At 37.0% G+C, this 18,434-nt stretch overlaps 1 protein-coding gene across 23 annotated transcripts in view; it reads right to left on the bottom strand.

Annotated features, from left to right (window-relative positions):
• DMD (dystrophin) overlaps positions 1 to 18,434 on the bottom strand; it is a 1,239,454-nt gene that overhangs the window by 108,143 nt on the left and 1,112,877 nt on the right. For all 23 annotated transcript variants that reach the window (XM_066990426.1, XM_066990448.1, XM_066990428.1 and 20 more), the window contains one exon: positions 9,276 to 9,336. In XM_066990426.1, coding sequence (XP_066846527.1) covers positions 9,276 to 9,336 — 61 coding nt within the window. The remainder of the gene's footprint in view (positions 1 to 9,275; positions 9,337 to 18,434) is intronic.

The following is an 18,434-nucleotide window of genomic DNA, read 5'->3' as shown; positions in this document are numbered from 1 at the left end:
TATAATAAGTGCAGGTTTGTTTACTTCAAAACTTTTTAAAGTTTAGCTGTTTAATCACATTTATCAAAGTCAATGCATGATTTATAGATTCCAGCGATTCTCAGTAAACATGGTAAAAAAACCCTCTCTGATAGAAATTTTGCTTTAAACACTTTTCAAATTGTTCCTTAACTGTTTGGGCAGAGGTAGTCTCAGGAGTAATAGAATGCATATATATGCATATAATATATTATTTTAACCTTAAGATTCCTATCAAATTTGCATTTTTAAACCTTCAAGTGAAGCTTTAGTTGAGGGAAGATTCAGCTATGAGTTTGCTCCATATTGTTATTATCTCTGTGGTTATAGCTGAAACTAAATTATACACAAATTTCCTTAGGGACATTTACAGTCTTCTCTCTGGCTGTAATCTCTTTACTGCTGCTGCTGCTGCTGCTGCTAGTACTTACTAGCATTTGCAATTGCTTTATCTTTTTCTGTTTTATAAAAGATGTGTGGGTAAGGTCAGCCAACAAAGCTTCCATTGATGAAGTCCTAACACTAACTACAATTAAGCAGAATTATGTTGAAGATGAAATAGATAAAAATCACTGATCTGGGAGGACATATACAGCTTCTGATTTTCTAATGAAGGTTCACCTTTCCCGTGTTTCAGAATGCAGTTGAATTCCTTAGCTTTTTGTCACATTCTTACAACATTAAAATAACAAAAAACAGTTTTCTTATACCACTGCCTGGATGGCAGATTGGAAAATACTGGTTGGAAACAAAGCTTATTTTAGTGTTTCAGTATTTTCTTTCAATTGAAATTTAAGACCTTACTTTTTATTTGCCTTTGTCATATTTATTTATTCCACATTTTCAGGTCACTGCAGCTGAAATAGTGAGAACAATAATAAATTTGTATTACCATGTACTCTTTCACTCCCACCTCCTAGAGAAGTTTATGGGATATTTCCTGCTGTAAAGGAATCATGAACATTTCTTAGTGATGAACAAAGTATTACACCCGTGACCCAGCTAGACACGCTCTGGTGTGTGCTTAAAATCTTAAAAAACCATGGTGCTACACATTTGTGTTATAGTCATGATTTTTTTATGAAATCATCTGTTCCCAAGTCAAACACAGTAGCTTTCTAGCTAGCCCTTGAAGTTATAACTTCATGCCTGTAATGTCTCTCTACCATTTTTTTTCTTATGCTTCACATAGGGCATCATAATCCTCAAGAATTAAGTTTACAACATTTTCTCCAACAGTACATCCTTGAAACAAATATGCAGTTAAATTTGTTAAAAATGAAACAAAGTCAAATACAGCTTTGTCTCTTCTACATTAGTCCTGAACAAGCGTCCTGAACAGGAAAAAAAGGAGACATGCATACTGAAATTCAAAAGGAAATCTATATTATTTATTGGGATAATTATTTAAAGCCACTTTTTTCAACTGTAACTTTAAAATAGTAGAAAGAAATCTAGCAGACATCTAAATTCAGAATACATGAATGTGACCAAATTATTATGGGTTTAGATACTTGGATTTTTTTACCTTTATCTACTTCATGAAACATATAAGTGAACAATAAAACTTATACCAATGACTCTTGCCCACATTTGCAGTAATTTATTGCAATCCTAAATAAGTCTGTACCCCCTCAAGGTCCCCAACCTGACACTTAGGTACAGCATTTATGCAAACAAATTTTGGCCCTTTTGTAAAAGAGACGGGAAGACACACAGACTCCATAGCCATTAGGTAGCAAAGTGTGTCCCCTACTCTCCACTCAGTAGGCTGTAGATGCCATTTGGTGATTGTGCTAGTCTGGTTACATAGTGTGCTACTTGGTAATAATGGCCTTCTGTTATGTTGCACCATACTCTGATTTTCTGAGCACAGTTGCAGTAGAAAGAGCACGAATGCTCGTCTCACCAAAACTACTTGTAAGAAAACAATTTATTCAGAGATGTTGTGATGCATTTTTTATGGTTCATTTTTCTTAAATTATCTAGCCATAGATTTCCTAATATAAAAATGTATCTGATGAATAATTGAAATTCAAAACAAATACGTAGCATGCAAGAGGCTGCCAAGCCTATAGATCATATTTGAAATTGTAATTTATCTCATAAAGTTCAACTTTTTAATCAGAAAATGAGAAGTATGCAAATGAATATTGATTATTTGATCATTTCTAACCTGTTGGTTAGAATCTTTACTGAAGTCTAAATCCAATCCTACTGACATTTATACAGTTCCCAGTTAATATATTTTATGTTTTCCCTTAGCATCTCTAACCCCTAAGTACAATACAATACATACAAAAATTAGTTCTCTTGACTGATGAGCTAAAGATAAGGATATCACAAAACTGATGTGCAGCACAGAACTCATTGCAGCTATTATCTCACACATACACACCCATACTCACACGCACACAAAATCACTGAAAGGGATCCTATGACGAGAAAACTGGTTCACATAATCCATTGTCGTGGTTCAATAAGTAAAGACTAAACAGGTCACTCAGGACAAGAAATGTGTCAAGACAGAGAGGAATATTCTGAAAAATAGGAGCTTATTGCAGTGTACAGGAGAACTGGCATCTCAGAAGGTCAGAGAAGGAACAAACACAAGAGAAATTCAGCAGCTTCGCTGAGTTCATTTTGAAAAAGAAGTCAAACCAGGAAAAAATCCGACCTCTTCCTGACAGGCCACAGGAGAAACAGAAGCAGCCCAGCTGGTATCTCTGAATATTGCACTCGGTTTTCGCTTGACTGTTGCATTGCCCTAGATGCCAACTCTAGAGCATTGAACAGTCTGCCAAAGCCTGTGAGTCCATAGCAAATACAGCTGGTGATGCATGATATCAATTATATTTATATTCACTACTTTTTTTCCATCGGTATTGAAGCATATCTTAAAATGCAAAAATGTTAATGACAGTCCTGCCTTACATTCGACTGATGAGAAGATGAAGACAAAAAAGGCACAGAAGGTAAAGAGGGATCAACTTACTGCTGACTCTCTCGTTATATGGATGCTATTTTTCTCATGTGGAATGGGGCAATACTGTCTGTTTATATGCGGAGCTAGCTGCTTCAGAAGAGACACTGAACCAAGGGCAATACAGACACCTGATGTGGCAAGTGCTGCTTTGGAGAAAATGTCAGTCTTCTGAGGAAACAAAGGATTTATGAGATTCCTTGGTATAACAAGAATATGTAAAAAATATGAGATATTGTTCCCCATTTCTTTGAAGATTTTCTGGACAGTTGTCAGAAGCTGTCTTCTCTTTGTCTGTCATCTAAATTAAGTATGTAATTGATCTTTAAAAAAAGAAAAGTCTGACAGGCAAATCTTTCTATTTTTTCCCTTAATATGTTTAATCTTTTCAAGTTCAAAGCATTCCAGGGGAAATCAAACATAATTCCTATTTTTGAATTCTGCTCATTAAGCACACAATGTTTAAAACATGGGCTTGAAGTATATGACAATAAATTTCAGCTATCAGCAGTAGCTGTAAAATCTACTTTTATGGAAGATCTGGCACATACTGTATAAAATAAGCCCATATTGTATATGTGTCATTCAACTTAGTCAAAATTATATGGGCTATGTTAATTTTTTATTCTTGATGATGGGTAGCACAGTCAAGCTACATTTAATAACTGAAGTAAAATGGAATGAAGAAAAATTAAGTAAAAACTAAAATTCAAGCAAAAAACACATTCAGCTTACAACAAATGCAACATTTTCAGCTGCAACACATTTAATATTATGTAATTATATTCTATTACTCTATAAAGATATGAACTCCTTGTACAGTAACAAAAGTTTATTTTTCATCTCACTGCCTATAAAAATAGTTCATTTATTGCTGTCTTAGCCCCAGAGCTGGAAAGCAATGAGTAGCTGGATATAACGGATTTTAAATCCTGATGCTTTCCTTTTAATTAAGAAAGTAGAAAAGCCAGGTTCCATCCAGATTTCTCTTACCCAGCGCATTCCTAAACTGAGCAAACAAGCCAGAAAACTCCAATCCATGCCCAAAGAGTAACAACATTACCTGCATAAGACATTTTAAGATTTAACCTCCACAAAAATTAACCCTGATTTATTCTTCTCTGTAATGCTCAACATTATAAACTCTCATGAAAATTCATACTGAATGCATCTGATGACAAATTGTAAGCACTTTACTATCCACTTTGGCGCAAGCACTGTAACACCAAAGGGACCGCAGTTCCTAAGTGCTGTTCAAGTGTACCAGGGAGCTCCTTGCCGCTTCCCACACCGCACCCCACCTTACAAACAGCTCTGCTGGGGGGAAAGCACTTGTTTTCTGTCCAATACTGCCCTGAACTGAAGTTGACAGCAAGATAAAAACATTGCTGAGCACTTATCATTTGTTTCAAAAGAAGTGAAACCCCATTCGGTCGGCTGGTGGATGGCCGCAAGCAGCAGCCTGGGGTGCCCTGGCTCGGCCGGAGGCAGTGCGACTGCTGGGAGGCCCCACATCTGCTTGGAGGTGGCTCCAGGCTCGAGATCTCGCACGCACTCACAGCCCGAGCTTCAGTCTTTGAGGTAAGTTTTGGAGCCGAGGCTTCGCAGTCCTGCAGTTGATAAAGGAGGACTCCGCAACTTGGACAAACCTCTAGGAAATACCGGATATTTCACTGAGGTTTTTATACTAGGTGGCGTGCTAATCCCAAGGCAGAGTGAAAAGTATTAGACTTCTCCTTTCCATCACAAAAGCTACAATTTTGGAGTGGAGACTTCAGAAGTGAAAGATAGAAAAAGATCAGAGTAGTTGTGTTTTTAAGAAGTCTGAATATGACACTTTTGGTACTTGCTACAAAGGCTAACTGTTAGCCAAGTGCACGGCTTGCAAAGCTCACTCACAGTTTCACTCAGTACACATACACAAAAATATATTATTTTGTTATGGTTCTCTATGTCTCTCTCTGTTCTGTCTGACAGATATTTCCTACTTGCTTTTGCGTCTCGTGCTTATCTATGTTCTGCAGAAGAAACAATTAACCCAAGTGATTTTACCAGAACAGCAACTCTTTGCCTTATTTTATCTTAGCGGAATTTAATTCAGATAGATTCACTTATCCTGTCTCTAAGTTGAAAAAAAAAAAAAAAGTAAAATAATCCTGACTTTAATCTATTTGCTTTTACAATGAAAATTATGGACTCTTAGCTTTTCTCTGTGTTGAAATTCTGCATGGTTAAACAACAATTAAAAGGGAGATTAAAAAGCAAGACAACAAAGAAGTGTGTTTATAGAACTGGCCAGCTCCAGTGTGGAGTATGGAAAAATTGCAGAATCTAACAAAAATGTGTGTCACAAGCTGATATAGTTAATGTAAGTAAAATACTCTCACAGGAAACTATAATATGGAATAGGGTAAGAAAGTGCAGATGTGTTGGCCTCAGAGTTATCTCGCTGCATAGCTAATTTATATGGATAGTCTCACATGGATCTTCTCAAGGAGTCAAATCTATGCTCCTGAGAATCCAGCTTTGTCCTCAGCAGGACAAAGTTCGGTGAACTGCTATAATCTGTGTAAGAAAATAAGCTTGGCTGGGAAATAACTTGGAAGGCTTCCTTTGTGCGAAGTACTGAGATGAAAGACTACCGTATTTTTGCAGAAGCATTTTAAATCCTTCAAAAGAATGGGCACAGCAAGAGGCTGAGCAGACAGACACTATTAACTGGAAGTCAGTTATACATAGGAAGAATAATGTCAAAGATTAGTACAAACAAAGAAGTCAACAACCACTACATTTCCACAGATCACAATGGCAGGACTATTGAATTTTGGGGTGAAAGAAAGTATGTTGCAGACTTTGGTCCAACTCCTCCTTCCTACTCCAAGGCAACAGAGGTCTACTGACGCTGTACAGTGGCCGTGTTATTTGCTGAGCAGAGTGTAAGCTGTACACAAGACAGATGCAAACAGGACTCAGAGTATAGCTGCTTAACATCCCCTCGTGCCCCGAGAGGATGGTCACTGGAGAGGAACTGGGTTGTGCAGCATGATCAAACACTTCTGGTGTTGCACAGTACAGACTGGGCATTTTTGCTATCTGGCACTGCTTTCATTCTCTCCTCTGTGTTTGACTGGAAGATAAGAATGTGCATGTGTCTGCACATGCATACCTGGATCACAAGGTTAGCTCTACTAAGATGTGATTTATCTCAAATTATGACGTTAAAATCTGCAGTCTTCCTACCTTCATTATCTGCCTTTTTTTTTTTTTTTTTTTTTTTTTTAGAATTTAAGAGTTTGTTTTTTTTTTCGTTTGGTAACGTATGCAGAAGTCTTTGAGCTGTGCATTTTTTTCATTTGCTTTTCAGATTTCTGATGAACAGTAATTGCCTGTTTTTAGGAGACAAAACTTAAATTTAGAAATTTTAATGAATAACTAAAACACTGTTAAAGAGTACAGACGTGTCTCTGCCTACTTCTGCCTTCCCATTTTCCAGATTGCCCTCCAATAAGGGTAGGACCAAGACCTCAAAGAATAGGACTGATTAAACTTAAAACTATTTTTTTTAATCTTCTCCTTTTTTTTTTAAGCTAATAAAACATTTACATGCTGTACTAGACACAAGGAATATATTGAGGAAAAAAAAGAACATAAAGAAAAGCATTTGATAAAATGTGGTTTAGAGCAATTTTACAGGTTTTAATTCACAGGAAAAAGGGAGGTTTTTTTTCCCTCAATAGCAGCTTGTGTGCTGGGCAAGTGTTTGGTACCCAGGCAAGGACGTCCACTTGTTACTTTGGAAGCCAAGATACTTCTGCTGTCCTGGAACACAAAAATTTGATTTCTCAGGTCACTGGGGAAGAGAGAGGTGAGGCTGAACTGCTGGCCTGGCTTGTCATCCCCATAAGGAGCAAACCAAAGTAAAAGGTGGAAAAATATAGCAGCTGGTGCAAGGCCACTGTACTGCAACTTTCATGAGGCTGACAATAGGCCAAGAGACCATAAAATGGCAGACACTCAGAATAGCTGAAACAGGCTGTGCATTGTTGATAATTATATTTGCAGCAGCAATGATGCCCACACCAATACAATTTGAAAACAAAAAATACCAGCGTGAATAATCTCAAGAAAGAATTACTGAAATAATAGCTTTAGAGGCAACTATTTGCTACAGATTAATCAACTGTATAAAAATGAAATTTTAACCAGCCAAATCAAAAGGCTTGAAGATACCTAGTAAACATCGCTGCTGAGGATTTAACATTAAGTACTGCCTGGCTTATCACAGGCTGTGTCATTGCAAATGTGAAAATGATGAGATAAAACAGTTAAGCATCAAGGGAAAACCAGATAAAATGAAAAACAATAAAATGTGTAGCACCATTATTCTACACTGATGACAGACAGAAAATTATACAAACATTAGGAGAATGCTATCTATAGCTGCTCAGTCTTCACGGAAGCTCTTTTACAGAATTAACGATTGATAGAGAAGTAATAGTTCAAAGAATAAAGAAAGAATGTGAAAGTTAAAAAGCCAAAATGCTACAGAAAACAGGCAATTTAGTTCTGCGCAAGTATGAAATATGAGTGATGAGAATGAATGAAAAGAAAAATGACTGAGGACAGCCGGAGAAGGGAATAGATGTAACAACTCACTAAGACCCATTAAAACCTGACCAATTTGTTTTGCACCTCAAGGAAAGCAAGGTTTTCTATAAAAGTTGTAGCCAAATTTAAACTTTAATTAAAATAGTACTGCTACAAATCCTTTTACCTATTAAGATATTTTCCAAAATGAACAAAATAAAACAAATATCTTCCTTTGAAATTTTAAATGGCCTGGAACAGAAGATGGATTGGAAAGTTGACACCAGAAACCACTAAAGAATCAGCAAGATCACTACTTATCATTTTAGCATGAAGAGTCAACAGTTATCTATGGTTGCTGGATGCAAACAGCACATAAAGAGGTGGGAAGCACAGCATGAAATGTATCGTGTGACTACACTAAGAATTGCCAAGGCATCTCTCACCATAATGGCAAATCATGGCATGGGAAAGAGAAAAAAAAAAAAAAAAGTATCTTTTCCTCCAATAAACTGACTCCTGTGTGCCAAAGTCTCATATTGTTTTCCAGGATTTTTCCCCCATAGATTACACTCTCCCTTTCTCCTTGATAGGGCTTTCCACCTTCGTTACAACTGTTTCATTATCCATAGCCAAATGCATCAGAAAAATACATTTCCAAATACATTGAGAAAATTACAAGGTAACAGCAAACCAACTTAGATCAGGTATAACTGTGCCACTGTTTTGCACTACAGACTTAGCCTTCTTCACACATAACTTTAAGGTTTGTTCTGAAGCTACTGTAGCAATTCAGTTTCTCATGAAAATTGCATCTGTAGTGCAGATGCAGCCAGCTGGCTTGAGGGACACTGGCTGAATTTCCTAAGTATACTGGGAAGATAAGGAGGTAGCATGTGAATCTACCTATTAAACACCACCTGTGATTCAGTTACATCCACTACAGTCTTTATTGCAGATACTGCATCACCTGTTTCCTCTAGAAGTTACATATAAATGGTTCAAGGCATGTATTGCAAATAATGAGAAACTCAGCAGAGAAGGAAAAATGTACTAACACTTCTTTCTTACTTGCTGCAGAGTGGGCCTGTTTAGGGCACTGCAATTAAGTGTGTGGATTTTTTTTTTTCTAAGTTTTCTCTCATTTCTTTTGCATACATACCTCTTAAAACAAACTGGCTTAATGAGGGAACTAACCTCAAAAAGAACAATCTATAGAGACTAATTTGTCCCTTTTCATTCCTCAGCAACAGATTTTACCAAACATTCTCGCTAAAGGAATTCATTACATAAAGTATTTGCATTACTAGGTTAAAAAAAAATAGTGCATCATATTCACACTGCAATTCTGAATTTGTTTTCCTTGTTTGTTTGTTTTGGGAAAACCTGACATACATACTCTTCAGTGTGCAATGGAACTAATTCAAAAGTAATCTGGATACCCGAAAGCTTTACTTAGTTTACAGGTAAATTATGGTTGCATAAAACCAAGCAACATACAAATCAGCGCATCCTACGATGTTTTTAAAGAACTAGCATACTTCTGTGAAATTTAATGCACATTTCACTCCTTTTTTCTTCACATTTAGAGGATATAGGAGCAGCTCATGATAATCTAAGAAAATTTCAAACTACCCTCTTAAATTACAAATGTGAATAGCTAGAATGAATTGCTTTTTATACTCACTTGATATAATACGGCACTTTGTTTGGTGAGATTGCCCTCTCCCAGGGGCCTTGGACAGAAGCTGTCAACAAACAAACAAACAAATAAGTAAATAACTGCACACATACATTCATACATACAAACATACCTAGAAGAGAAACATGGAGGTCAAGTTCAAAGCAAACAGGAAAGACAACATTAATCGCTAGAATTACAATTTTACACTTGGCCACGCTGATATTGGTCTGTTTGCTCAGTTGCCCATGAAGGCAGGAAGGATTAACCTGCTGTTCTGAAATTTCTGGCCTAATCTGAGAGAAACTGAACTCATTCAGCTGCAAAGATAAATACAAAAAACTCCTTGGCTACTAAACTTCAAGAACAGATATGAAGCAGAGCACAAAACCTATCTCTGTGGTTCAATTCAACCTCTTTCATAGGGTTCCTCCTGCTAATGTGTTTGGCTGGTTTTACTTCAATTTCTTTCTCGTGTGATCAGTCCCTTCCATCTTTCTAGGACCAAGATTACACTGGTTTCTGCTTTATGCTGAGTGAAGTAAAATTGACTCACTATTATATCTCACTATTTTGTTTATTCTCTTGTTGACTTGTTCTAAATACAGAACAATTTCATTTTTATTTCTCCACATTACTAATTGTGCTTAATTGACTTCCAGTAACAGCAAATAATGGAGAAAGTAACACTCTGACCACAAGAAACTGTGAAGAAATGATATTACTCACTCTTGGCTATCAGTGTTAAATCTCTACATCGACTTACAATGTAATGAAAATCTTCTGTAACAAAGTTGTATATAAAACTTGTTGTAGCCAAACAATTTTAAATAATGTGGTTTTGTTATAGGCAGAGACATCTTATAGTTTAGGATGCAGTCAGAAAGCTAGTTTCTGTGTTTGTTTGTTTGTTCTTTAATTATGAGTTTTCTATCTGTCAAGAACAGTTGTACCAAAAATTTTCTTTTATAATATAGTGATTTCTTTATATGAAAAGTAATCTAGCTGGAAAAAAAATGGCTGTTTGCTTCCCCCAATGTAATCCTTCTTTTTAGTGACCCCTGCTGTTCACAAAGGAAAATAATTGTCTCCAAGACACAACAAAGAATCAGCTGCTTGATCATTTGGCTCAGTCTTCTTTCTGTCTCTCATTTGAAACAGACCTTTCAATAATGCTTCAGGTACTTTAACAAATCCATACAAATATGAGCAACCAATATCCACATTTCATATAATTTCTACCAAAACTGTTAACCAGATTCACATGAGCGAATTTGCAGAATGAAACACCCTGTCCCCTGCTCACAGACTAGAATGTGGACAAGAGGACTTGACAACCATGGCTGAGATTACTGGTGGCCTTTGAAAAGCTTACCGCAGTACCTTTGATGGTCCTGTTGTCACTGACTTTAACCCCCACCTAAATGCTTGTAACTAAGCTGTGTACTGCTTTCCCATTACTTAAACTTACATATAGTTCTGTGCTTCTTAAGAAAGAAAGGAGAAATTTAATTTCAAAGGTAGGAACTATGATAACAGAAAACTCTTGAAGTGCACCAGAAATGCAGAATGAATTATAATGGTAGCTCCCATGGAAGAAGAGCATGATAATGCTGTTAAGTGTGTGTCACAACCCACACATACAAAATTACAGAACTGTATTTTCAAACACAAATATTCAAATATATCAGTTATAGATGATGAAATATTCCTTCTTGGGACAGGGACTGATGTCTCGTTCCGTGTCTGCACACTGCAGAGATGAACAGCTGTGAAGGTGCAGCTTGCCACTCATCGAGCAGCAGCTCTTTCGGGGAGTGCTAACTGCAAGATGCTCACAACTTCAGTTTCGTATAGCCTCAAATGATGGAAAGATGCAATCTGTTACATAATCTATATATGACTGCAAAAAGTATCAAAAATGGAATATCATGTCATGTATTGATGTTAACTACATTAAAACAAGGAAACATCCCCTCCTTTTAACCCTAGTTTTACATTATGCTTCATATGCAATTCTTAACCATAATTCTCATTTATTCTGTCTACTGGTGAGAACATAAACTGCTGTTAAGTGTAGTTTTGGTGACTGATCTGATACTCTCCACAGTCTAGAAGGGGGTACGAAACCAAAGGCAAGGAGTTAGACACAAGGTACAATTTCATTTTACATTATCAATGCCTTGGTGATTTCTTTGTATGCTTTTATTCAGTAATATGACACAGTGAGTTAATATGCGGCACATCAAATATCTTTAAAAGGCATACTCAGTGGCAATTATAAAGTCTCTGACCCCATGGGATTGTGTTATCTGAGGACTAAGTTGAATCGGATTATACTAAGTTATAATTTTTGAAAATAAAATACCCTTCAGTATTTACGAAAAATTGACCTTCTTCCCTATCTCTCTCCAAAACAGTCATTAATATTCCTAGTGGGAACACCACCAAGCTACAGTTCTGCCACTCTAAGATTTGTTTTCAGTTAAATATCTACAGGACAGATTGTCACATATTTTTGGAAGGTGCATTTTTTCTGTTGTTTCTGAATTAATCTGCATTAGAGTTTTGCAGTCATAACTTATTATCACAGAATCTTATATAAAATAATATTCTCAATACATTAAAATAGGAACAAATACTTTGCTTTCATGAGAACTAAGAGCTTTAGGAATAACAAACAATTCTCTGATGTTCTGCATAATTGGATTTAGTGTTACTTCAAGAGATTGCTGTGAAGCTGTCTATAATACACTTCTGCTTTCCTGGATGATTCTAGTCTTGCCTAAATTTGAGTTGACAAAATACGTGTACTTTTTACAGCTATGCTAAGACAATAATCATTTCATTTTTGGCAGAAGCCCAGAAGCTGAGAGCAGCTGTTTCTTATCTCTGGTTACCAGTATGGGTTTACTGTCCATTACAAAGCTAGTGCAGGTAATGGACACGTGTCTTTAATTCCTTGGTAAGACCATTTCAGTTGTCCAGCTAAATACACTTAGCAAATGTTTTTCTGTATGACACTGTAGTATCCTAGTGTGCTGCAGCACTCAAGAAACAGACCTTTCCTTATTGCCAAGTGTAATTCAAAAGTGTTTTATTGTTCTAACTTGCACAGTGCAAGAACCCATTATCATACACCCAGCTACTTGCAATGCCATCTACTGCAGTTAAATACTACAACAAAATACAGGGCATTTTGAGAGTGAATTTAGATTTCTGTACTCTTTCTTTTTATTGCTACACACTTTAATGGTTACCTAATTTGAGAGTTTATTTTTTTCTGTTGGTGTGCTAATTTCTAAGACTTGCTTTGCCTATTGTTCAACTTAAGTAAACATGGATCTTGGTGGTACGCCTACATCCTTATTTGTTTTCAGAATGTATAATGAAACCATAGCGTAATGGCTCTATGGACTTCAGCAGTGTTTTAATCTGTGCAGGGATATGAATGAAATATTAACTAGTATGATAGCATAGTTTTATCTGAGTTGATATTATGAAACTAATCTGATAAATATTTCACTTCAGCACTGCAAATATAATGAAAAATACATGTATGTTTACTAATATTAAAGTATTCCTTCAGCTATTCAAAGACTTAATTTAGTATATCCAGTTAAAAATTACTCTCAGTGATCCTTATTTAAAAAGTCAGCACACACCTCTCATCACCTTCCAATGGCACAAGTTTACATTTTCAGTTTTAAATACAGAGAAAATCTTCTGAGTCTCAGTTAACACTTGGGGAGCATTGGCCAACAGTTTCAGGATAGAAATTGTAAAGTCCAACCACCTAGTACCCATATTCCATGCACTGTTATGTATATCTTATCAATTATTTTTTCTTAGAAATTGATTGTATTTATTATATCTGCATTTCATCTCCATGATAGTTAAAGTGGACCTCATCTATTTGTTCACAACCAAGACCTGTACTACCTGCTTGGTGGCCACTGCATTTGTAGCACAGCAAGGTGCTTTTATGTTCATATTTTAATAATGCTGCTTCAGCCTAGGAGCTCTATCTGCATGACTGCTATTGTCCTACTTGGGATTATCATCATTATTATCTTCATGCAACCACAGGGCTAGGAATTTATTTAATTCTTCACATAAAATGTGTTTTCATACCAATTATTTTCACTGCAGCGAGGTACGAAATTGGTGACTTCAGATAAAGGGAGGCAGGAACAACAAAATAATGAGATGGTCTCTGGGTCTGGGAAGCATCTGACTTCCTAAGGATCAGGTACCTTATCCTTTCAAAGAAGATGCATCAAGTATTACCTATTATTTTCAAATGAGACCATTATAGATGATAAACTATTGTGCTCCACAGACTTTAAAGAGCTTCTGCTTCTCTTCCTGAGAGAATATGCTAAATCAATGTTTTCCCATAATCAGTTCATGATATTTGCTGGCAGGATGCCATCTCCAATCGGTATGCCTGTGTGACAGTGGCACAATAGAAGGGTTTGCATAATTTTTGAGTTCTTCAAGATCCTTTGCAACAAATGTCAGTATATATCTGTAAAATATGACTTTTTCCAGATTTATAGAGAATTGATTTCTAAATTATGTGCATTTATTATTGTATCAAGTGAGACCGAAGAACAGATTGTGTTGTGTAGCAACAACTGTGTAGTGTAGCAGTCTGCTGTTGCACCATGTAGCCGAGAAACTGAAATCAGAATATACTGACTAAGCAATTTAGAAGTTACAAGGCAGAAACATCAATCAAAACTCTCCTTTCCTAAGAACTACACAGCATGAGGTCTATTCTGCTTCAAGTCCTAGCTTGCCACGCTGCACATGTGGATGATTCTCAGGCATTTCAGAGACAGGGAACTACTTCTCAGATTGGAGTCTGCAATTCTTAAACCCCAGCAAACATCCCCTGCTTCCCTGCAGAGCTAGAAGTACTGTCTATTGCTGCAACATACATGCAGGCTTTTAAGGAAAATACCATCTTCAGAACACCTCTAATCAATCTGAAGAAGGAATTATCAGTCATGAAAGCACTCAGCATGTGGTCAGGAACAGTATTAACTCCTTTTACAAGAATTATAAAACAGGACTTGCCATTCTGCATTTCCTGCTGGAATCCTTATGGCCAACTTAAGATTTCTTACCTGCAACCTAGGGTCAACATTACATGATATGACCTAAATAATGCATACTTGAAATCATGAACAGTGTTCCCAGTAGTTTCAAAACGCCACTTGTGGCACAAAATGTAAAATCCACCTAATACTTATTTTTCTTAAATGTCACGCTACTATAAAATAGCAAAAATACAAGCATCTACTTGATAAAGAATCTACGTAATAAAAAATTCTGCATGAAATACAGCCAAGCGATATAGTCTGCATCAATCCACATATTCATACAGATACTTCATATTGTTAACGGTGTCTGTTGCACTTTTATGCTGTTAAAACTAAAATCTCTAAAAATTATTCATCAAATGAGGTCATAAAGTGACCTCATCAAATTGGTAATGAGTTTTCTGGAAATGGAGTAAGATGAATGCAAAAATAAATCTGCTAAATACCCATGTCTCATATAGAATATATAAAAGTTTTCTTTCTTTCTTTCTTTCTTTTTTTTTTTCCCTTCTTTAAGGACACCTTATTTTGTTCTTTTTAAAAAAGTTTCAGAACTGTAACAGAACAAGGTCTGGTGGAAGTGGGCTTGTAGTTTAATTTTAGTCTAAAGGAGGTCTCAGTTCTGAGTGGATAAATTGCAAGTTGCACACCTGTAGGGGAGAAAGTGGCCGTATGGATTGCTGAAAGGGTAATAACATTAAGATCAAAAGTTTTTAATTAAGGCAATGAAACCAGGTGAGCCCATGAGAGTGCAGGAAAGAATTTATCTCCTTAACTTTTTTCAGCTGGGCACAGCGACAAAGGTACCAGCAAGGCTACTAAGTACCCAAAACCTAGGCTGATATTCTTCCCAGGGATTGCCAGAAAACTGGAATTGGGAGTGTAAGACCCTAATTAGTAATGAACATGCAGATGAGCATTCACGATAAGAAAGTTAACCCCTCAAGTACTTGACTGTCTAAATGTTGAGGACCCAGGTGACGTCCTGCCCTTTACACACATAAGGTTTATGTCTAAGGACTGCAGGTCAGCATCTTTCACAAAGGACTGCTGGGTCTTGCTTTCCAACTTCAGACAGGCCTTTAATAAACTTTTTATTATACCCATGTAACTCACCGATTTTCTTAAAATTTTGAGTTCTATAGTTTTGTTCTGGCTCTCCAGGAATATAAGATATACCATGGAAAATATAAGATATACCATGGGTCATATAAGATCACAGAATCACAGAATGTTAGGGATTGGAAGGGACCTTGAAAGGTCATCTAGTCCAATCCCCCTGCCGGAGCAGGAACACCTAGGTCACGTCACACAGGAACGCATCCAGGCTGGTTTTGAATGTCTCCAGAAAAGGAGACTCCACAACCTCTCTGGGCAGCCTAAGATATACCACGGGAAATGATAAGAAATGGCCAATACTCAATTTCTCAGCAGAAGCACATGCAGTCACTTTGCATTTAGATAAAATAAAGAAAAAAAAAAAAAGGCAGTCAGTCTCCTCTAACTGTCTTGACCACATTTAAATGCTATAATAAAATCCTCGTGCTTCCAGAGAGTTCTCAGATTTAGGCTGGTTCTTTTGAGACTACTTATCCTCTATCTTTTTATTATTCCTTGGTAATATTTGCTATTCAAAACATTCACTGTGATTTCTAAAAATATTAAATTATATATCCCACAGACATGGATGAATGGACATGGTCTTTGATGTCTGCATGTCAAAAGTGATATCTGGAAGACAATATAAGATAATGTATGCAATGAGAAATAAAAGAGAAAGATACTGCTGTTTGCACTGGAAAATGATCTCTCAGCTGAATGGGTAAAGTGTCTAAAGAGTCCTGTAGCCCTGTCGTTTTTAGAGCCTGATGTCTTAATTAGCAGGACTTGCCCTTTTAAAGACATGTCTGCCTGTGCAAGAGAGCTTCACTACCCTCTGTTTTGCATAGTAATCTAAGCACTCACCCTGCAAGTGGGAGGTGAGTACCTGACTTCTCTCCCAGCTTGAAGGAATTCAGGCCCACATCTCTGATTTCTCAGGAGAGTGGCGTAAATAACAGAAAGAAGGGAAAAAGAGATCTGAACCCTAGCAGCTTTGAGCTTATCCAGAGAAGCAGAGACCTAGGTTATATAGCCCACTCCTATGGTCACATCTTTTACTTTTAAGCAACAATTGCCTACCACAAAAAACAGCAGCTGCGCAAGCACTTTGATCACTAGCTTGTAATGTGAACTGCTGGCTCCAGCTTTCCCGACCTTTCTGTTTCTGAATGAAAGGTGTTATGGCTGCTGCACATCACATTAAAGTCAGTGCTGTTGTGGCTTGGTAGACTGAAACCTAAAGCCATAGTTAGTTGCCTCCAGTTAAAACAAAGTTCCTGGCACAGGGTATTTCGGTGTGCAGATTTAAAAATCTGGCACTGGTGCATCCAGGCGGCAGAAGCTTGTAGCCTGGGACATAAAAGTCACAAAATGTTAGCTAGATGTAAAGTAGTCTTTCAGACTTGCAAATCTAAATTTCTGTTTCTTTTATTTCCAGTTTCTCTGCCGTGACAAAAGTCCGTGTTCTCTGAGTGGTTAGTGCTTGGAAAGGACAAGCAGAACCTGGCATCTGCTGGTCGAGCTTGTAGGTAGCTACCAGTTATATCAGAGCACTGCTTCATGGCATCACTTCATTGACATGCTACATATGCTAACAGATGATCTCACACTTGACAGTAAATTACAAGGCTTGTATAGGCTTTTAAAAGATGTAATACCTTCTGTTTTTTAGTGCTCACAAATGATTCACATGAATGAGCTACTACGTTAAAAAAACAGAATTGATGGCTGGCTGGTTAGCACAGAAAATGATATTAAAAACAATCTGACATCAATCTTACCTCTCATTTACTGCATCTCAAAAAAAAGAAATACTGTTTTGACAATATAGGTGGGTCCTCCAACAACAGACAATGAATCCTGTTCTTTGTGAGAGGCAGTATCACAGATACAAATAAAGGAGTAGTCAAAAAAGTAAAATTATTCCAGAAGAGTCATTAAAACTCTGGAGCTGGCATTATGTTGAAATTTGCACTTAAAGTGGGATTGCAGGTATCCTTTTTCACACCTCGGTTACCGTATATAGCTTCCAAATTAAGCACCACCATGCATGAAGGAATCACAGACATTTAAATGACTTTGCTAAATATTTACCAGTTTCTCTTTAATAGAAAAGAGAGTTTTTTGCTATTTTATTCACATCCTGATTTATATCATTCTAATTAAACAGCAAAAACTTCAAAAACAACAAACGCTGTGAATTCATGATATAATGTCTTGCACTTGTAATACATTTACCAGCTATAACAACTATTCCTGCTAATGGTGAGAGGGTCAGTCCTTGGCCAGGTGGCTGGGAATAAATGGAGGAGGAGCTGGGACTCTGGGGAGACCAGCAGAGTGTGACAAGAGCTTGGGGAAGCATGACGGAGTGATCAGAATACCAAGGGCTGGGGTGAGAGAGCCCAGCAAAAAAATGCAGAAGGCTGGAGAGGGGCAGGCCCACCTGCTAGCAGAGAGGTATGGGCCAGTTTTGGTGAGAGTCCTTCAAAACTAAGGGCAGCCCAAAGTCCTGGTAGAGAAACACAAGTGGACACTGGCTCTTTTATCGTTATTTTTTTAACTCACAACCAAGAGATGTCTGAATTATCCTCTGTTGTGGTATAGATTAATACTGTCACCTGCTCAATTACAAGATGAAAGAGTGGAAAGAGAAGGTTGAACTGCAAGAAAGGACAATGGAGAAAAATCGTTCCTAAATTAAAATTCACAAAGGAGTTTTTTTTTTTCTTTTTCACACCTTATTTCTCTAACTCATGCCATCCTTCCCATCTCTTAGAAACAGCTATAAGAATACCTCTTGAAACAGGTTGTAAGTGCTTAGAAACAGAGACTACCACTTGATTTCTTGCCTGCACAGGACATGATAAATATGAGATCCTGCACCACTCTCCTTTTAAAAGAATAATTTTTATTACATAAACACAGTTGGGAGCTGAAGATCATCACTCAC

This window comes from Anser cygnoides, chromosome 1 (assembly GCF_040182565.1).
Source record: "Anser cygnoides isolate HZ-2024a breed goose chromosome 1, Taihu_goose_T2T_genome, whole genome shotgun sequence".
Lineage (NCBI taxonomy): Eukaryota > Metazoa > Chordata > Aves > Anseriformes > Anatidae > Anser > Anser cygnoides.
Note: the sequence above shows the minus strand (reverse complement) of the source record. Positions and strands in the feature narration are given on the sequence as shown.